We start from the raw sequence: 22,529 nt of genomic DNA, 5'->3' as shown, positions 1-22,529 counted from the left end.
TTACTGAGCCTGTGCACAGAACAGAACCAGTGGCATTTCCTGTTCTGTCTGGTGACTAACAGGTCCACCAGGGGAGTTCCCCACTTCTGGAAGATAACACTGGTGACCTCTGAGTGAAGAGACCACTTGTGGCGAGAGGAAAAGGACCTGCTGAGATGATCTACCAATGCATTCCAGTCTCCCTGGAGGTGCGAGGCCCCAAGACGAATAGCGTGCTTCATGCAGAAGTCCCACAATCGGAAGGCCTCTTGACTCAGAGCTGAGGATCAAGATCCCCCTTGCTTGTTGATGTAAAACATCAAGGCCATGTTGTCTGTCACGACCTTCACGACCATGCCTGAGAGCTTGGGGGGGGGGGGGGGGAGGGGAAACGACACCTGGCAGGCCAAGCGTATCGCTCTGACTTCCCCAACTTTTACATGCAGGGAGAGTTCATCCTGGGTCCTAAGACCCTGGGTCCTGAGTCTGCCAATGTGGGTTCCCCACCCCAGGTCTGACACATCTGAAACCAAGGTTACTGTCAGATACAGGGCACCAAGAGGCACCCCTTCATCACAGAACATGGTTCTTTCCACCAAGTCAGAGAAGCGAAGATAGGCGTTGGAATTCTGAAAACCAAGTCCAAGCAGTATCTGTCCATTGAGTAGACTGACATGAGCCACGTCTATAGGGGTCTGAGACATAGCCACAAATACTGCACCACTTAGGTACACGCTGCCATATGACCTAATAGCTTGAGGCACACCAGAGTGGTTGTAAGTGGGTGAACTGTAACCCAGGCAATTAGATCCGACATAGTTCGGAACTTGGCCTTCAATAGGTAGGCCTTGGCCTGGGTGGAGTTGAGCACTGCCCCAATACTCTCTATTCTCAACACCAAGACCAATGTTGATTTGTGCGTGTTTATTAACAGACCCAGTGCTCAAACGGTGGCCCGTACTATGCCAATGCTGTGCTGAACCAGAACCCACAAGCGGCCTTTGATCAGCCAATCATCGAGGAACGAGTAGACTTGTACACTTCAACATCTGAGATAGGCTGCAACCACCGCCATACATTTCGCAAAAACCCGTGGGGCAGCTGACAGACTGAATGGAAGAACATTGAATTGGTAGTGGCATTGGCCCAGCATAAACCTAAAGAATCTTCCGTCCATGGAACATGGAGATGTGGAAATAAGTGTCCTTTAAATTGAGGGTGACGTACCAGCTCCTGGATTCAAGGAGGGAATGATGGAGGCCAGGGAGACCATGCCAAACTTCAATTTCTTGAGATATTTTGTTGAGACAATACAGGTCCAGGATGGGCAGTAGGCCCCCTTTGGCTTTCGGGATTAGGAAAAATCAGGAGTAAAACCCCTTCCTGCTCAAGCCTCAAGGAACTTCCTCTATATTCCCTAGACATAAGAGAGCTTGTATCTCCTAGATGAGATGCTGCTTGTGAGAAGGGTCCCTGAAGAGGGACAGGATTGGAGGGGTAGGATGGAGGGGTGGATGAAAACTGCAGGATGTAACAAACTGTTGCAGTACTGGGCACCCAACAGTCCAATGTTACATAGGACCACACAGGGCAAAAGCGCGATAGGCAGTCCAAAAACAAAATGGGGGATGGATCCTGAATCGAGTCTGGTATGTCATCCTCAGGCGTGCCTTCAAAAGGCCTGCCTGGTCCCACCGGGTACCTACTTGAGCCTGACTGGGAAGCTGAGGCAGAAGGCAGGGACTGACTATGCTTTTAACCCTTCCCTTTCCTTTTCTAGGGTTCCCACCTGTGTGCCCCGAAAACCCGTTGAGGCTGTTGAGGCCTGAAATGCTTCCTGGAGGCCTCAGGAGCAAAGCATGGCCCTTGAGTCTGTGAGGTCATGAAGCTTGGAGTCCATCTGTTTGGAGAACAGAGAGGTACCCTCAAAGAGGGAGGTACCCTAAGCAGACTGCTGCACCTCATGCGAGAGGCCTGATGATTGGAGCCATGAACAGCGCCTCATGGTGATCGCTGATTCCATAGTTCTGGCCGCTGAGTCAGCAGCATCCAGAACTACCTAGCGGAAGGCCCTAGCCTCCATCTTGTCTTCCTCCAGGATGACCATGAACTCCTGCCTTGACTCCAGCAGCACAGAGTCCCTAAACTTGAGCACTGAGTCCCACAAGTTAAAATCATACCTCCCCAGCAGCGCCTGCTAGTTAGAGATGCAAAACTAAAGGTTGCCCACGGAATCACAGACTTTAAGGTCAGAAGGGACCATTATGCTCGTCTAGTCTGACCTCCTGCACAACGCAGGCCACGGAATCTCACCCACCAACTCCTGTAAAAAACCCTAACTTATGTCTGAGCTATTGAAGTCCTCAAATCATGATTTAAAGACTGCAAGGTGCAGAGACTCCTCCAGAGAAACCTTTCACTGAACAGATCCAGCCTCTTAGCTTCTTTATTCTTTGGGGTCCCACTCATTTGAGACTGACACCACCAGGGGGAGGGAGGAAATGTGAGTACATGTATTCAAACCCACTAGCCAGTACACAGTACTTGGTCTCTGCCCTTTTAGAGGCAGGGGGCTGAGACTAAGGGGTCTGCCATAGCACCCTTACCAGCCCCAACAGCACTTCATTGACTGGCAGGGCCATTCTGGAGGGATCCCCTGCAGCCAGGATATAAATCAGGCTATGCGTGGACTCCTTTAGCTCCTCAGCTTCCAGCCCCAAGTTTGTGACGACCTGTTTTAGGGGCTCTTGATGGGCCCTGTAGTCATCTGGCAGAAACCGGTAACTAGGACCTACAACTGCCTCATCAGGAGATGAGGAGGAAAAGGCTAGCACAGTAGGAGGGGCTGGTCCTTCCTCTTCCACCTGCACCACCTCCATATGGGCTACTTCAGTGACCTCAGTGCTGAGGTCACTGAAGTACCGGAGTTGGGGTCCGGTGCCGGTCAGGATGAAACAGTGGCTCATCTCTTGGACACCACCAAGTACGACTACAGGTTCCAATATTGCCAGTGCACTGGCCAATGGCCCCGTGGCCAAGCACCAGCTGCGGTGCCTGTACCGAAGTCCAGTACATAAGTCGGGTACCGGTACTTTTTCGGCAGGGTGAAGGATTCCCCCTCGGATTCCAAAGAGGACTCTTCCCTTGGAGACCAGGTGGTGCCGGGAAATCGGTAACCGGCACCGGGGTGGGGACCGCTGTGGCAGGGCCATGGAGGACTTTCCTCTGGGAGGTGCCACGGTGGTTGCTATCGCACCACCCCCTGAACCCTCTATCCCTGGTAGCCCTGGCTGGCAAGTGGCTTTGGGGGGTGGGCGGTACAGGGAGAAACATCAAATCCTTTGCAGCCAGGAATGCCTCCAGAGTCAAGGGGGTTCACAGGCACGAGGTGCCATGACCAATCTCAGGAGTTGGAGATGGGTCCCAGACTGGGCTCGGTGCCCTAGGCAGAGTCACCAGAGCCAACCATGGCTCTGGGGAAGACGTGTGGCCTGGCATGGGTCTCACTGCATCAGCTGCTCCCTGCTTGGCCCTCTTTGGCACCAGAGAGTGCCCTCTCTCAGCAAGCTGTTTCTTATGCTTCTTCCTCAACACCAGCAATGGAGAATGGTGCCAGGAAGAGCACAGTGCCAGTGGAGCACTTCACCTGGAGGCTGAAGTGCTTGGCCCCGATTTGGAGCGGCACAACTCCGAGGACAGTCTGAGGGCTGCCTCCATGAGCAAAGCCTTCAGACCAAATATCCCTGTCTTTCTGAATGCAGTCTGAAGCCCCTGCAGATCTCCTTAATGTGAGCTTCCCCAAGGCACTTTAGACATCTCAAATGCAGATTACTCATTGGCATGGGCTTGCCGCAGGAGGTACATGACTTGAAGCCTGAGGACCAGGCCATGTCCAGTCCCTGGGCCAACGTCGCTTGACAACTGGGACTGCTATTTACACTACATACACTAATATTAACTGATAACTAAAAACACTAACTGCAAAAACTATGTGGAACAGACTACAGAGTCCAAACCACTGGGAAAGCCTTGCAAGAGCAAGGAGGTAATTCCAAGCAGCCATCCTGCATGTAAGAAGGAACTGAGAGGGTGCAGATCCGGCAGAGCCCCTTATACCAGCACGTGTATGTTGCTACAGGGGGCACTAGGGCTGGTCCTACAGATACCACTAAGGGGAAAAAATCTCCAGCAACTGTGCATGCGGCACACGCACACCTAGCGTGGAACGGACATGAGCAAGCACTCAAAGAACAATGGGAGCTTTATTTGGGCATCATGCAGCTTCAGCTCCAGGAGGTCTCTGCTCCTCAGCAGCATGGCCCCAACCCACTCCCCAGCAGTGCCTCTGGATACCTGCAGTGCTGAACAAATTTGCACAGTAGTTCCCCCTGGTGGGAGGAGGCTCCAATTTGAAGAACCAGGCAAATCACCTTAGTTCTATATAGCCAGGCTTTTATCCACCAGACCCAACCAACCACCCCTGCCTCCCAACTTCCCTGCATAGAGATGAGGGAATTTTCCATCTGCCTCCTGCCTCGCAGCCTTGCAAGGGTTAGGCTGCCGGGTCTGAAGGGCAGGGAGTACAGTGGGAGATCCTGCTCTACAGCAAAATTCCTGCATGACAGTCTTTTGGTCTCAGGGCTCCCTGTGGCTGCAGGTTTTGCAGCCACTCTGAACCAGCCATGTATGCAACCATCTTTTTAGATAAGAGGGTCTCTAGTGGACTGATATGGAACTTCACAAGTTTACCTTAGTAGCTTAACCTACGAGGCCCAATACAAGCAGGAGGTTAGTCTTAACACAAAGCCAGTCAACTATGCACCAGATTAGAGTACGACACCTATCTGCATAGCCACAGCGCACAACACACCACTAAACAGAACTACTATGCTTGCATGGTGAGTGAATGTTATTCATCTTTATGGCTGAAAGCAGCCAGGAGAGTACAGTTTGCTTCTAGGATGTTTTCTGACACCCTGCTGTGCATGTTGCAACTGTGCACTGAAACAAAATTTTGTTGTTGTTCAGGTACCACGGACAACAAGCTCACATACCAGAGTTTATTAACTGCTCTAAAGAATTTTCAAATATGGTCAATTCTTGCTGTTGGAACCTTGATTATGGAATTCCTTCTTTCTCTCAGTCCACCAGTGACTGTTAGTTGACCCTGCCATGACTTAAAGTTAATTTAATTGCTCAATTATTTGCTTGATTAAGTAGTAGTTTTGATGGGTGGCTACTGCTGCAATCTATTACAGGCAAAATGACGGATATATAATTATAGGTACATATATATGCTCAGATGTTGAGTTGGGTGCATCATTAACCACAATAATGTAAGTCCTATTAATATCGGCATCCCATTTAGTGAAAAAGACATTTTGTGCCGATTCATTTTATCCAAATCAAAACAGGATTGTTAGGGTGCTTAATGTTCAATCAGACTCCAGGGGAGAAGTCTTAAATGTTTCTAGAGTGTCCACCACTGAAGTGCTGACAATATTTTAACAAGGAGCCCTCAATTTTTTTCCTTAGCCTGTGATGTATATGCTTGCAAAGAGAAAGTGAATTTATTAATTTGTTTGCCCATTTTAAAAAAAATGGTCTCATAACCATAACCAAAAACAGAGTCAGCAACACTGGGCCAACTTCTATTCAGTGCCATATGCTGAATTTTTATATTCTGTTTCTGAATAATATACCAATGTATTAATACAGCAAATAATTCAACTTGTTTCATCTGAAATGGGAGGCAAGGTGAATTGAGATCTTATAGGATCATTCGAACTAGGCTTCCTTGCGAAACATCTTTGAAAATACCTGATACTTGATGCACTTTGGTACTTTCCACAAGTGGAAAAAAAAGAAAGAAAAGAAACACTTTTGATAAATTATATCTGGAAGGGATGGTTTAGCAGTATCTAGTGAGGGGAATAAAACTGCATCAGAAGCAAAGAATTCTACCAATAGTTCCTTTAACGTAATAACAAAATTAACAACACTAACCCACAAAAGCCCACTGATATAATATTGCTGATGCCTCTGTACAACACAAACATATTTTGTAAATACTACAATTACTGGCAACCAGTAAAGCAGGATAATTCTGAATTAAAGTACATGAGAAACATCATAATGTGATTTTAACATGAAGTCAAGAAGCAAGTGCAGTTAATTTTACTCATAAAACATTGATGACCTTGTTACTCACCAACAAGCATTTCATACAAAAAGACTCCAACTGACCACCAGTCACATTCTCGTCCATAGTAACCATCACCCCCTTGGGATTTTAATACTTCAGGAGAAATATAATCCGGTGTTCCAACAGCTGTATCACATCGTACCATACCTTCCTACAAAGAAAACAAAACAGTAAGGCTCAAATATTTAGAATGGGAATTGCACAACATTTTAAGGGAATATTTATCATCTAGATGAATACTCCTTTCCTAAACAATGGAAATTTCTGAAAATGTTGGTCTGAGGTGGGCATTTTATCATTCTAAAAATATCTTTTAAATGCAGCACATAACTCCAGATCTGCCGAAGATACATTTTAATACTATTAAATAACTATTAAACTGCTCTGAAAAAAATCCACAGAACCACAAAAAATTAAATATTAAAACTTGAAATCCTAAGTAGACAAACTGCATAAGGGACAAGGGCTGAAAGGAATGTCCCATGGCTGCTTGTGCCAGTGGAGAAAGAACGGACAAATTAAGGGCAGTCTCTTGGTTGTGATTTGGAATACTGGATTCATGGTCAGCACCCACTTGCTCTTCTCTATTGGTCATACAGTTCTGAAATGATTCTAGGCTCCATAGGACAGGGCACGCTATTCATAGAGAGGGGATCTGCAGATGTAATTACATAATGAAAACTGTTGCTTACAACTAATTTTTGCTTAATATATCCAATTTAAAACCAGTATTGTACTTGCAATTTTTTTTGAGTGAAATTAAGTGTATTCCAGACACTGAATTGCCTCTGCAACACCAATATATGCTAAAGTCTATTTATTGGGGATAGATGTCTTTTTTTTTTTTGGTACTTTGCCGCTCAAAAATAAAAACAAGGTTAACATCATCATAATTTTCTTCATCAAAATTCATCATTACCTAACTGTGCCATAGTTAAGATATAATTAAGCTTAACATACAGGGCCAAATTCATGCCTAGGATATTCCACTAAAGCCATTTGAGGCAATTATGAGGAACTGCCTGCACATACTGCCCAAGTCTGGCCTTATTTGAAGGAGCTCTTAGTGCCTTTTATTTATTTATTATAAAGCAGCTAGACAAAGTTCTTCATTCAAGTGTTCCTGAAAAGATTTAACAGATGTGCTTATCAGTTACATGTGATCTATCAAGGATCACCCATTTCAAGGGTTTTCCCCTAGTATATGTTGATGTATGCGGTACTGTCTGACAGAAACCAATAACACTGTGTAGAGAACAGCAAAAAAATTTTTATAGCGTTTGCAAACTTGCTTTGGAAATCATTTATTATTTTATGGCCTCATGAGGACATATTGCAATAGAATAATTCTGAGATTTCTTTCACCTGGTTGCTCAAACATTTTTGCTGAGTGAAGTTATGGCAAATAAGCACATAAAGGGCACAGTAACTTTGGATACTGATTGTTTCATCACAGACAATTGACACAGAAATTGCTTCAGCTCATTTCTTTTTTTACTTCAGTAATATGATAACCAAAGACATGAAGGAGATAGTCAGTATGCAACCACTGAGACACTGCCATGACCTCGGATTTTTCTAAGGAACAATATGGATTTGATTCTTCAGAGCTTTGAGTAGCACATTAGCAGACATAAATGCTTCCATCAAATTAAAAAGAGCTCCTTTTCATGTTTCTCATTGCACTGGTTTGCTGTCAACAAGTCCTTCAATAACCTGATTCTACACTGAAAAGGTTGCAGCAGAATCAACCTTTACTTTTCAATTGTGATGAGGCTGCTAAATGGCAATCACATGTAACTTTTTAAAAATGATCAATAAGAAATCTCTTAAATTCTTGCTTTTAGTTTCCCCCTATTTACCACTGCTAAATAGCTTAAGTCCCCTCAAGCAGATGAAACAAGAAGCTCGCTCTGCAGTCTAGGTCAACGAGAGGAACAGAGGTAGGAGGAAAAAGAAAAAACAAGAAAGTACAACAAAGGAATTTCAGACTCACTCACATTGGAAAAAACAGTCCTCTTTTTCCCAAGTTCGGGGGGGCGGAGGGGGAAGAGTTTATGTACTCTCCCTGTTGATAACAGAGACATGGACTGCAGTCTCAGACTAAGAGGTGTCAGGACTTTTAGTAGTCTCCTTTTAACCAACAGTAAAAATAGAGGATACAAATGTTATTTGCTCTCTTGGTACTGAAACTATGGTGCACAATTCAACAATTAATTTTCCACTGTACACACTGTGGAAACTAATATACACTCTGATATGGAAAGATTTTCTTATGACTAAGGCAAGTACCAGGACATTTAGGCTCCTTTTATGTCTCTGCCACAGAATTCCTATGTGACTGAAAGGCACTTAATCTCTTAATGCTTCAATATCCCATCTGTAAAACTGATAATAATTTCTCCCTAATTCATAGGGATGCTGTGAGGCTAAATTTGTTAACAGATGTGAGGTTCTCAAACACAACAGTGCTAAGCACCAGAGAAAGTCAATCAACCAATAGCAGATGGAAACCCAAAGAACAATATTCACAGGATGCGCTCCTCAAATAGCAGTGCTAGATTCAAGGTTTAAATATACCAACCTTATTCATCTTCATACAAGTACCAAAATCTGCTAGTTTTAAATGACCAGCTTTATCCAGCAGCATATTATCAGGCTTCACATCTCTGAAAAATATTACATTATACTTAATTTGACAAATTAGTTATACTTACCAAAACAAGACAACTATTTTTCTGATGTGACATGACAAGAAGAGACTAAGACTCTTAAGATGGCAAGAAGACACTTCAAAAAAATGCAAGTGTTCCTTTTGCCCCCTCCAATTTTTCAAACTCTCAGTCAAATTACCCCCAAATTTCAAGTATCAGTAAGTATTGTCTTCTCATTAAGGCAGTGAACTATAACTCTGTAGATGTAGGTTCAATTCAAGAACCTGGGTATTACTCTTCAAACTCAAGTTCCTCATATCCCTTCCTAATGAGAAAGTGATTTATCCAGTGGAGAAGGTCAGTACAATTATTTACATAACAAAGAATATGCCATTCTGTGCGTAAAGAAGTTGGACGCAGCACATTCCAACTTGCAACCACAGGTGGTGAGAAGGAACCAAGGGAGAGCAGGGGATGCCCCAGCCTTTACATCTTCAGTTGGAGGCATGAGACACTCATGACACAGGTGTGGCCTCCAACAGGCACTGCTGGCCCAAAGATTTTAAACTGAAGTGCAGGGCGAACATGCACACCACTAACAGAATATATATGGACAAGCATAAGTATTAATCCTAACCTCCTGGCCAAATTGCAATTTGGATATTTACATTACCCCAACCTAAAATTACCCCTATATTTTCAAGTGAAGCAATTATTTTTCAGTTCCCAATTAATAAAATAAAAAACCAAAAACTTTACACAAATGCTAACCACGGAATAGCTATTATAATCTACCCCCGATGTGATTATATTTTAGATGTGCTTAAGTGATTCTTAAATGTATACAGTATACAAAGTATTTTGGGATCCTTCACAATGAAATGCACTATACATATTTAATGCAAAATAATTTGATTAACTTATGCTGTTTTTATTATACAGCAGCAAATTTGTATTTAAGATAGCTTTCTTTTCAACTAAAGCTAATATTCTAATCTTCCTTTGTTTAGTGGTTTTGAGGTTTTATTTCAACTCTATATTTTGATTAATAGTCTAGTAAATTAGAACTATAACATTCTGCTGTTTTGAATCATAACAAAAATGAGAAATATGGATATATATGTAGAGCCCCGAGTGGATACAAAATTTGTATCCACCAATATAAAATGGATATCTGCAGATTTGCAGGACTTTAGTTATATGTAATTTACTAAGACAAGCCTCTCATTGACTATGTAGCCATTTTTTATTTCTGTATCAACCAATGACGATTGAGTTCTCTTCAAGAAAAAAAGAAAAGAAAAGAAAAGCAATTAAAATTGTTGTGTTATATCTAGCCACACTGCTATTCCAAATAAGAAGGGATGGATAAAAATCAGAGAGGAGGACTACGAACGAAAGTATGGTATATGTTAATTTTTTGTTCCCATGACACAACGAACAAACATAGGCAGAAATACATGTCTAGGGAGTTTAAAAATAATTACTATAGTTGCAGGTAGTATTCTTCCTTTCCATGACTTGCTCTTTCAATGTTACCTCATTAGTAAGAGGCTGAAAGAGCTACTTTATTTACCAATCTATCTATATTCTCTCTGTATCGCTCTCATATTTGCACCCTCTTCTCACATCTCTCTTTGGAGACAAAACTAAATTAAATCTATTGGAGTGGATCACCCATCAAGTAGAACAAATATGGAAAGACTGCACCCAATCCTGAGATTCATTCAATCCGATCATAATGTGAGGATTGATTAGAAAACAAGACTGATTAGATGTCATTAGAGGTATATTCTAATACAAATATTGCAGCGTGGTCCAGTGGATTAGGGCATTGAGTCTTCTGAGTCCCAGTCCAAGTTCTATTCCTGTCAGAGACCTGCTGTGCAACCTGTAGTAAATCACTCTACCTGTCTGTGACTGTTTCCTCTCTTACCCTTTGTCTTCTTGTTCCTTTAAACTGTAAAAAAATTGTCGCAGGGACTATCTCTTATTAGGTGTTTGTACCGTGCTTAGCTCCATGGGGCTCTGATCTCTAGGCACAACAACAACACATCTAATAAATAATAGTACCTAGTAGTGGACACTACCAAATACTATTATTATCCAGTTATTAAACCATGTGCTTTCTCTACTCAGGAAAGAAACCAAACTAAATGCTTGGGATAGTTTATTAGATCCATCTTGGTTTTGTTTTTTCCACCTGTAAAGTGGGCAAATCCTAGAAATCCAAGCTCAGGCAGAGAACAGAATGCTCAAGTACTGTCAATTTGCTGAAAATATCTTATCTTGAAGATTATCACCTCAGATTCACATTTTCTCACACTAAGAAATGTTTAAGGTGTCTAGTGGAATAACCATGAAGTAATAATACCAGCAACAATTTAAAAACAGATTAAGTAATGCTTATAAAGACATTCTGACAAAGTAAAGATTAATATAGATCTAGTTTAACTATAGTAATTATATATGCACCTGTGAATAAAGCCCATTGAGTGAATTGCATCCAACGCAAGAACAACTTCTGCAGTATAAAATCTTGCCCATTTCTCAGGAACATCATAGTTGCTCATTAAATTCACAAGGTCCCCACCAGGCATATATTCCATCACCATGTAAAGGTAACGGTCATCTTGGAATGCATAAAATAACTATAAAAACAAACAAAAGTAAGTAACTGAATATTCAGTACATCTTAATATAAAAGCTTGAAAATTTTGCATATTGCATTGATCAAATTAATTTCACTGCAAATGTTTTAACACTTAAAGATTAGTAGAATTACTAGAGCCATTCCAACAGCTTTTGTCAACCAGAATTCCCCTTATGAAGAGGAGGCACTATTACTGCTGTCTTCTGCCTCTTTACACTGCCAAAGCGTAGTTTAAAGGAGACTGATTGTGATAGAGTCTCTGGCTCAATGAACACTGAGATCACCGTCAGACTACATACACCTATATAACTGAGCAACAAGCTTCCATCAATTAAATGAGACAGCTGATTAGTTTACAAATACATTAAAAAGGAAATATTTTATCAAAGATATCTGCCTGCATTTTTTCTGAAGTGCCTGCATATTTTCTTTAGATAGCTGTTTTATTTAGGATCTTACGAAAATAAAGTATTGTACAGAACTGCAAACTGGTCATCTTCTAACAAATGCATCAAGCAATCCAGGAGAGTGGATCTGCCTACCAAAATGCACAAGCTATGAATGAAAACTATTAAAATTTTTTGCAGCGTTCTTATAGCCCTAGTTACTATATTTGATTTACTATTGCAAATTTATCATTCTTCTATCAAATCATACAGTTTGAAAAGTGAGTTCCTATTTTTTTTTTAAAAAAGTACAAATCCATGTTTATCGGTTGGCATAGGCCTGCTCAAAATAAACAGTACCAGTAAATTAACGGCTCTTGAATTTACACATTGTTTGCAAACAATGCAAACATCTTTCCAGATAATCATTCTCTAGAAAAATACTAACACGATTTTTTCCCAAATCAGTGTAAATAAGGCTTCCATGAGCTTGAAAGTTAGGTCATTTAAACCATCAAACAACAAAGATGTAGGCACCATTCTTAAAATTAAGAGTAGTACCACTGAGCAAGTTAGCATATGTGCAAGTCTTTGCAAGACCCAGTCCTTATATTTCAAAGAAGAAACTGAGGCTTGGAAAAAAAAGTTCATACTGTAAATTATATAGGCTAAACTGCATTTATCATCACAAATCTACAATACCACATTGCTCAATTATGGCTTCTCTTATCTCATTTCAAATTTTGCATTTAACCTCATTTACCAAAGACACAAGAAAACAGATATATATTTGTGCAACTACTTGTTTTTTAAAATATGCTTTTTACGTGAATAATTGTCACATACACTGGGGTGACACAAAGAATTCTTGTCCAGCAGGCACAACAATTTTAACAACATTATTTTACCATATATTAATTCAGAACATAACTACTTAATATAACTTTAAAAAGAATTACAGCAACTACAATTTTGTTTTTTGCAGTTTTTAAATTTTCAATGGCTTTTCCTAACAAAACATTTCAACTTAGCTGAAAAAGGAAGTTTTGTAAGTTGCTTAGGAAACAAAGCTACAAATGAACATTTATATAATTCTTCAGTTACAATGTGATTCATCCAGTGATAGAACAAAATCACGCTGCCATAATCAAAAATATTAACAGTGGTATAACTATACCTGAACAACCCAGGGGCTATTAGCAAAAGCCATAATGTCCCTTTCTTCCCAAAAGAATGCAGAATCTGATCTTTTTATCATCTCAAACTTGCTCAGCAGTTTCATAGCATACACCTTCCTTGAAGATTTATGCCTTACCTTTGAAGATAAAATTAAGATACAGAAAAATAGATTAACTTTTCATATTGATGATCTATTAAGATATTTAATTCAATATTTTTTCTGCTTTGAGCATTTTACCTTAGTTCACCAATTTTATCCAATTCTTCACGGTTCTTTCGTAAAAATAATTATTCTATTGATCTACATGGTATAATATTGCATTTTTTAACTACAATACAACTATCAGAATAGAACACTTGCTAAGAATATTAAAAATAAAAGTCCATGTACATTACAATAATTGCTCTGTAATTTACATTTATTTGTTTTTAATAAAAGTGTAAATATTTTTGCTAAATAATGTAAAAAGAACATAAATATTTTGAAGAGCACATTTGCCTTATTTTACATCTCTTCCATCAGCTACCCAACTCAGTGATTCAATATGAGCAGGCCTGGTTGTTAACTCACTACACACAAAAAATGCTATATGTGTAAAATCTGCGTTCAGGTTTTGGAGGCAGTTCCTTGGGTGATGTAAATTGTCAGAGCCAGCTGAAGAGCTGCCTCACAAATTCCTAGAGTTGCAGTGGCCAGGATGAGTATAGTGAAAATGCACATTCAACTCAGATGTCTGTGGATGTGAGTATTAAAAGTTAAGATCCTAGAAAACTTTCTTTCCAAGAATAAAATTCTCACTAGGTTTACGGTCCCTATATTAGAAGATTAGCTTAATTTTTAAAAAAATCTTATTAAAAATACAAAGGTAAGTAGCGCTGAGTAGCGTAAAACAAAATCCAACTCTATTTACACACTGAAATATAACCTACCAGCTGAACTTCCCCAAATGCACCTCTGCCAATCACCTTCACTACTTCATAATCTTCAGCTTTCATGCGCAAATCTCTGATTTTATTAGTTGTGTCTTTATCTGTATAAAGAGAAAAATATAAATCATTAAAACAGTACAGTAATTCATTAATAAAGCCTTCACTGTCTTTCTATATTGGTTATTACAGAGCTACACATTACACACCTTGGGGAACACTACAAGCACAGAATTAATGTTCCCTGCAGATTATTCCCTTCCCCACCCCTGCAGAATAATTTATTCTGATGGGGAGGCAAAAGGAAGCCGCAAGAAAGGTCATGCTACAATTACACCATTTCTGTATTGTAGTTCAAATGAACTATTACACAAAGTTCTACATTAATATGCCTAGTAAGGAATCTGTTTTTCAAAATATATTTCCTCAATCTTTTCTGTTGTCTGTATTGTTACCGAAAGGTATTTTGAAATAAATTACCAAAATAATTGAAACTGGCGTGATTATGTTATTTTGACAAAACATGCAGAATTTTACAGAATTTAAAAAGATTGTGTGCAGAATTCACCCAGGAGTAACATTAAAAACATTATTAGAAAGGAACTTTCATATTAAGAAAATATTTCAAGTGTATTGGATTTAACACAAAAATCAATTTACATTTCATTTACTGATAACTGTTTTTACAACATCTGATGCTTATTAAAATATACGTTTAAGACAAGGTCTTGCTCATATTCTTATGGAAATCTGTATTCTGAACCCATGACCTCACTTTCATTACCATGATAACAGAAAAATGTCACAGTTCAACTTCATTGCACGATCAAACTAAGAAAGAAACAGTTTAAATGGTGAAAGCTCTCATTCAAAACAAATATCGGAAACAGCTACTGGAATGCGGAAATTCTGCATCTAAGGTGACCTGCTTGTATACAGAACAATATAAAAAGATCATCATTAAAAGGGCATGTATGTAAAAGATTGAGAAACTACCATACCACACGTATAAAACACACTTAAACAAGCTCCTTAGAAAACAAACTGCAGGTACTTTTATTACTTTTCTGTAGTTGAAAAAGTGGATTTTAATTTAAAACATGCAGTGAGAATCATTGCAATTATTTATATAAACCTATCATTCTTTAAACTACAAAAATTTACAAACTCCCAGTGGGCAGATATTCTAATTCCAAATTTGGTCATAGATTAAAAACAGGCTATTTTAATCCATATGGGTCAGCACTGGCATGAGACTACATGGAAAAGCTTCATGTTTTGGTACAAGCACAGAACAGCTTTTAAAACAGCCCCATTTCTAATAAAACATTCACAGCAATAATTCTGTTTTATTTCCAAAATACAATTTTAGACCAAAAAGGAAAGTTTTGAAAGAACTGCGAGGGGAGGAACTGATATTCCAGTAATCAAGATTCTTTTTAAATAATTATTTGGCATGCTACTAAAAATGACTTGGTTACCCTACATACAGAGCATGTTTAAAAACCAAAAGATGCATGCAGAAATTAATTTTCATATTAAAAAGGACCAATTTAAAATAAAGCAGCAGGAATGCAACTGACTTCCAGTAACAAGGAGTTTTCATAAAACTCCATACCTTGGTTTGAATATTCTTTTCTCTTGCTTTCTAATGTAAACCCATGGTTTACAGAGCACTATATATAACACACAGATTTTAATAAACTATGCTACAGAAATAAAGAGTTACAAGTGTGATTCAGATTCTGTAAAATGGTTAGAATCTTTAGTAAACTGAATAAGATCTAATTTAAGTTCTTTGACTATTCAAGCAAGGTTGACTTAGTCTAAAGCTAGAGGATCAGTAGGACTGGATAGGGTTGAAATGTAACAATCACCATGGCAAATTTTTTCTGTTTGTCAATAATTGGTTGCCTCACAATCCCATTACAAGAGACTATCAACACTGTAGGAAAAGTCTTCACACTAATGCAGATAAAAGCAAGACATGACGTGAAAGTTTGCCTCAAATGGTTTCAGACATAAACCTGGCCTGTGACCATGTAAATGTCACTCATTTCTGAAGGATCAAAGGACAGAAAAGTTTTAAAAAAAAAAGTGAAATTTTTATTCTGTCATCAAACAGCTGTTTAATACTATACACTCAGATATTGTTTTTCACAAGTTCATATTTTAGTCACTTTAATTAACATAAGGCTAAAACTGGCATATGAATAACATCAAATGCTTTTTTTCTTTAAGTTACTATAATAGATATTTATTTTGTTTTTAAAGAAGATGTGAAACAAAATAAAGTTTGGGGTGGGTTGTGACTGTTGACTAGTTTTAAAAAAAAAAAAAAAAGACCACGTACTTATTTTGAAAGGCAAAAATTTTGTAATAATTTATTCTATAGTGTATTGAAGTACCACTTGGTATCTCAACAGAGAGAATGAAAATGCATTGTTACCAGCAATTTAGATCCAAATATTATAAAATGACTAGGTGGGCTTTGTGGGCATTTGCAAATTGCAACTTAAATGTCTGAAAGACAGCCATTATACGCACACATTAAATTCTTAAACAACTCCCTAAGACAATATCATGTTACAGTAACATCATAAGTCATACAGAATCTGCTGCTTGTAATAGGAAAATGTATCTTACGGAAAATTTCCTCTTTTTGATTTACGAAGTCCACAGACCAATTAATCAGTGGGCTCTTAGCCTGCATGCAGCTACAAAGGCTGTCTGTCACTGACAGGAGAGAGCTTGGCCAGCTACACCTGAAAGCCTGCCAGCTGAGACAGCTTCCATAGGCATGGATATCTCCCTTGTTGTCTGAAATTTGTTAATGAGCTTATATGCACTGAACGATAAACTCTGAATTCCTACTGCAGACTAAGTTTGTGAACCATTTTGAAGGAACAAAACTTGATAGATCCTCTCTGGATAATTTTCAGAAACCACTTGCTGGAAGCAATTCAAGGCCAACAATCTACAAACTGAAGGAGATGATCACCATTGCAATGGTCTATCCCATTTTCATGTGGCAGTGAGACATGACAGGTTTCAGAGTAACAGCCGTGTTAGTCTGTATTCGCAAAAAGAAAAGGAGTACTTGTGGCACCTTAGAGACTAACCAATTTATTTGAGCATGAGCTTTCGTGAGCTACAGCTCACTTCATCGGATGCATACCATGGAAACTGCAGCAGACTTTATATACACACAGAGAATATGAAACAATACCTCCTCCCACCCCACTGTCCTGCTGGTAATAGCTTATCTAAAGTGATCATCAAGTTGGGCCATTTCCAGCACAAATCCAGGTTTTCTCGCCCTCCACCCACCCACACAAATTCACTCTCCTGCTGGTGATAGCCCATCCAAAGTGACAACTCTCCACACAATGTGCATGACAATCAAGTTGGGCCATTTCCTGCACAAATCCAGGTTCTCTCACCCCCCCACCCCCCTCGCAAAAACCACACACACAAACTCACTATCCCGCTGGCAATAGCTCATCCAAAGTGACCACTCTCCCCACAATGCACATGATAATCAAGGTGGGCCACCCCCAGCACAAATCCAGGCCTTCTCACCCCCCCCCCCACCTCCATACACACACAAACTCACTTTCCTGCTGGCAATAGCTTATCCAAACTGACCACTCTCAAAGTTTAAATCCAAGTTAAACCAGCAAAAGGCTGACAAAGGAGGTGCTGTTGTCATCATGAATAGGTCGGAATATGAACAAGAGGCTGCTCGGCAGCTCTCCAACACGAGTTTCTACAAGCCATTACCCTATGATCCCACTGAGAGTTACCAAAAGCAACTACAGCATTTGCTCAAGAAACTTCCTGAAAAAGCACAAGATCAAATCCGCACAGACACACCCCTGGAACCCCGACCTGGGATATTCTATCTACTACCCAAGATCCATAAACCTGGAAATCCTGGGCGCCCCATCATCTCAGGCATTGGCACCCTGACAGCAGGATTGTCTGGCTATGTAGACTCCCTCCTCAGGCCCTACGCTACCAGCACTCCTAGCTACCTTCGAGACACCACTGACTTCTTGAGGAAACTTCAATCCATCGGTGATCTTCCAGAAAACACCATCCTGGCCACTATGGATGTAGAAGCCCTCTACACCAACATTCCACACAAAGATGGACTACAAGCCGTCAAGAACACTATCCCCGATAATGTCACGGCTAACCTGGTGGCTGAACTTTGTGACTTTGTCCTTACCCATAACTATTTCACATTTGGGGACAATGTATACCTTCAGATCAGCGGCACTGCTATGGATACCCGCATGGCCCCACAGTATGCCAACATTTTTATGGCTGACTTAGAACAACCCTTCCTCAGCTCTCGTCCCCTAAAGCCCCTACTCTACTTGCGCTACACTGATGACATCTTCATCATCTGGACCCATGGAAAAGAAGCCCTTGAGGAATTCCACCATGATTTCAACAATTTCCATCCCACCATCAACCTCAGCCTGGTCCAGTCCACACAAGAGATCCACTTCCTGGACACTACAGTGCTAATAAACAATGGTCACATAAACACCACCCTATACTGGAAACCTACTGACCGCTATTCCTACCTGCATGCCTCCAGCTTTCACCCTGACCACACCACACGATCCATCGTCTACAGCCAAGCTCTGCGATACAACCGCATTTGCTCCAACCCCTCAGACAGAGACAAACACCTACAAGATCTCTGTCAAGCTTTCTTACAACTACAATACCCACCTGCGGAAGTAAAGAAACAGATTGATAGAGCCAGAAGAGTTCCCAGAAGTTACCTACTACAGGACAGGCCTAACAAAGAAAATAACAGAACGCCACTAGCCGTCACCTTCAGCCCCCAACTAAAACCCCTCCAACGCATTATTAAGGATCTACAACCTATCCTAAAGGATGACCCAACACTCTCACAAATCTTGGGAGACAGGCCAGTCCTTGCCTACAGACAGCCCCGCAACCTGAAGCAAATACTCACCAACAACCACATACCACACAACAGAACCACTAACCCAGGAACTTATCCTTGCAACAAAGCCCGTTGCCAACTGTGCCCACATATCTATTCAGGGGACACCATCACAGGGCCTAATAACATCAGCCACACTATCAGAGGCTCGTTCACCTGCACATCCACCAATGTGATATATGCCATCATGTGCCAGCAATGCCCCTCTGCCATTTACATTGGTCAAACTGGACAGTCTCTACGTAAAAGAATAAATGGACACAAATCAGATGTCAAGAATTATAACATTCATAAACCAGTCGGAGAACACTTCAATCTCTCTGGTCACGCAATCACAGACATGAAGGTCGCTATCTTAAAACAAAAAAACCTCAAATCCAGACTCCAGTGAGAAACTGCTGAATTGGAATTCATTTGCAAATTGGATACTATTAATTTAGGCTTAAATAGAGACTGGGAGTGGCTAAGTCATTATGCAAGGTAGCCTATTTCCCCTTGTTTTTTCCTACCCCCCCCCCCGAATGTTCTGGTTTAACTTGGATTTAAACTTTGAGAGTGGTCAGTTTGGATAAGCTATTGCCAGCAGGAAAGTGAGTTTGTGTGTGTATGGAGGTGGGGGGGGGGGGTGAGAAGGCCTGGATTTGTGCTGGGGGTGGCCCACCTTGATTATCATGCGCATTGTGGGGAGATGGGTCAAACCTGGACATGCCATCTCTGGATCTAACCACTTTCTCCAGGAATAACAGAAATTATTTTGTCTGCCAAACCTGCTTGTCTGGAAGCCTGAAAAGGATTGCTTGGGTTTGGAATAGGATTTATATTCCCTCCTGTGGAGCTTTGCAGGAGACAGGGTCGACTTTTCTTTGACTCAGGAATCTGTCACCACTTTACCCCTCACTTCTACAACTCATTTTCCTTTTAATATTCTGATAATGCTAAAGTCACCTTAGCTTGGACATGTCTTCCAACTGCGGAATCACACATGTCAATGGGTAACCACATTGTAGCCCATTACTCTTGCTGAATACTAGTGGGCATCCAGAGAGTTTTCATAAATACAGCCTGATGCCAGGGACATCTTTCCAGGAGAGACAGACAAACCGTGGCACTTCCTTTATTTGAGATGATAGATTCAGACAGATCTATCTGTGCCAATACTGTTCAGGCAAAGCATTTGGATGCAATTAAAGTTCTCAGTTATGAGAGAACTCAGAGCTTCTTCTGCGTGCTGTATCCATCCTCCCGTCTGTGGGATTTTTAAGACTTAACTCTCCATCTGTAGGTACTGCATTACCCTTAACTAGGGATGCCAGTGCCACATCAACATTAGGAAGGGAAATGAAATCTTATTTAAACTTGCACACATTTCTTAGTCATCTTGCTTAGTCTCAGGTTTTCCTAGGAACTCCCATTTCTTTCTGACCACATCTATGGAGGCTGGGTTGAGAACAACATATGGTTCAATTCTGAATCCTGAATGATAATACCTCTCGGTAGTATTACTGCTCTTCTGAACTGGCTCCTCCTCGTTTGTCTTAGACATTTCCTCAAAAGTTGGATATAAACTGCCCTGTTAAGCATGTACTTAAAGAATTCTAACTGGAAGAGTTTTTCCTGCTTTTCTCCTCCTGTGGTTCCTGTTGTGACTCTAAAAGTTGTCCCTCCTCCCAAGGGGGCAATAAGGAGCTCCTGTACCTGCACCATCTGGATTTATGCTTCCTTCTCTTGGCCCTTAGACCAAAAGAATATGCATCAGAAGATTTAAACAGATATAGATGAAAGATTCCTGTGCCAACAACTGGATTTAGCTTTTCTGAGCACTACAGCCTTTTTAGGGGTATTTTTCTTTTCCTGTGTGGAGCAGATGGCACATATCCATGTTTCCCCCTTATTCTAGGCGTTCACCATGCTGCAATCAGGGTGAGTGTAAGCATGGGAGATAGAGGGCATAATCAGATACTGAAGAGCCCACCAGTTTTTCATTGTGTTTCCATAGCTTCAAGCTTTACAAGATTTCTTGCAGCACAGCAAAAACATTTAGATTAAAAACAAACAACAACAACAAAAACCAAACTTGCTGCTGTATCTATGTTCTTGGTACTATGCCGTACAGGGGGATTTAAAAGTCCTGTTCCTCTCTACTGTAGAAACACACTGCCTATCAGTGGCTGACAGGTCTGGGTCTGACTATGTAGCTATACACAGGCTGAAAGCCCATTGACTAACGTATCTGTGGATCTTGTTGGTGGAAAAAATGGAAATATCTTAATGCATGCTAGCCTTAACAAAACAATATGAAGAGACACAAATTAAAAACAAAAATTGATGCAGGAGTATATGAAAAATTTATCACCCACCACTAGCCAAGGTCAACAATAAAGAAGACGAACACTGGAGGGATCCCAGGACGGTTTGCTTGTGTCACCATAACCACTAGAAGTGTATGCTGGACAGATAGTACTCTAAGCATTGTTTGGAGCTACATTTTTGATATCAGCTTTGGCTTCTAAGTGTGCAGTAAACTTGGATAATCATATAGACCTAATAGAAACTGAGGGGAAGTACCTCTGTGAAGAGGAATTAACACCACTTTTCCCCTCCTCCAATGGCATGTCCCCTTCTCTCCCCACCCACAATCATGGGAAAGAAATGAATACACATCACCCCTCTCACTTTTGTGGGGCTTGTTCTTCAGTGTCTGGGTGCTCCAGGATCTGTTAGATACATGTGTATCAGGCAGAAGAAGTTAATGATAAGTACTTCATTGACTGGCTCCACTTCCCAGTTTGGCTGGAGCATACCAAACAGAGTAGAGAGTGGAATGCCCAACCTATGGGTTGGGCTGCCCTCATCTAATTGCTAATTTGAATCTCCTTTGGCAAATACATTTTCATGCTGTGATCTTTCCTCATTTTATCTTATGGTATATTATTTCCTGTTTGTTCAAAATACAAAAGAATTGGAGTTGAAATTTTAAAAAATGATAAAAGCAAGAAAGTGTAGTTAAAAAACACTAAGTTATTATAATTGATTATTTTTAAAATTTATTTTTTGCACTTCTTTCAACTTGGACTGTAAAAGCAAAGCAGCAAGTTCACTTCTGTTTATAGTCAACTTCACTTTAGGGTTTTAGAACAATGCTACACCCTTTAGATTGCAAACACTGCAAAGGAGCATTTCTTGTTTTATTTTTAAACTGTTTTCCACTGGAACTAAAAAAAATTAAAAAAATCAGATTCGTTTCAGTATGTCTTAGGTTATGTAAAAGCTTTAAAAAAAAAAAAAACAAAACAACAAAACCCCAACAATATGGACCAAATAAGACTTGACTGTGTCTCTTTATGGCAACCACTCACTCAGACTCACCCCACTGTGTTTTGGTATTTATGCACACAGAACACTGTCATCTTACCTAATAAAATCCTATATTCCTTTGTTTTTTGTTGTATATATCTCCACCTAGATTCTATTTCAGGCTATATTTTTATGCTTACATGTGATATGTAATTTTTACTTAGAGAAATAGGTTTTAATGGAAGTGCAACCGTGTGAGTTT

The 22,529-nt window shown here is 40.3% G+C and overlaps 1 protein-coding gene across 2 annotated transcripts in view; it reads right to left on the bottom strand.

The window, feature by feature from the left end:
- Positions 1 to 22,529, bottom strand: part of ROCK1 (Rho associated coiled-coil containing protein kinase 1) — a 182,088-nt gene that overhangs the window by 87,783 nt on the left and 71,776 nt on the right. For both annotated transcript variants that reach the window (XM_084620659.1, XM_084620660.1), the window contains exons 3-7: positions 13,987 to 14,087; positions 13,055 to 13,192; positions 11,314 to 11,489; positions 8,769 to 8,853; positions 6,191 to 6,335 (exon numbers count right to left, since the gene is read on the bottom strand). In XM_084620659.1, the coding sequence (XP_084476785.1) occupies positions 6,191 to 6,335; positions 8,769 to 8,853; positions 11,314 to 11,489; positions 13,055 to 13,192; positions 13,987 to 14,087 (645 nt within the window). The remainder of the gene's footprint in view (positions 1 to 6,190; positions 6,336 to 8,768; positions 8,854 to 11,313; positions 11,490 to 13,054; positions 13,193 to 13,986; positions 14,088 to 22,529) is intronic.

Source organism: Lepidochelys olivacea, assembly GCF_965140295.1.
Source record: "Lepidochelys olivacea isolate rLepOli2 genome assembly, chromosome: 2".
NCBI classification, from domain to species: domain Eukaryota; kingdom Metazoa; phylum Chordata; order Testudines; family Cheloniidae; genus Lepidochelys; species Lepidochelys olivacea.
This window is presented reverse-complemented; position numbering and strand designations above follow the sequence as displayed.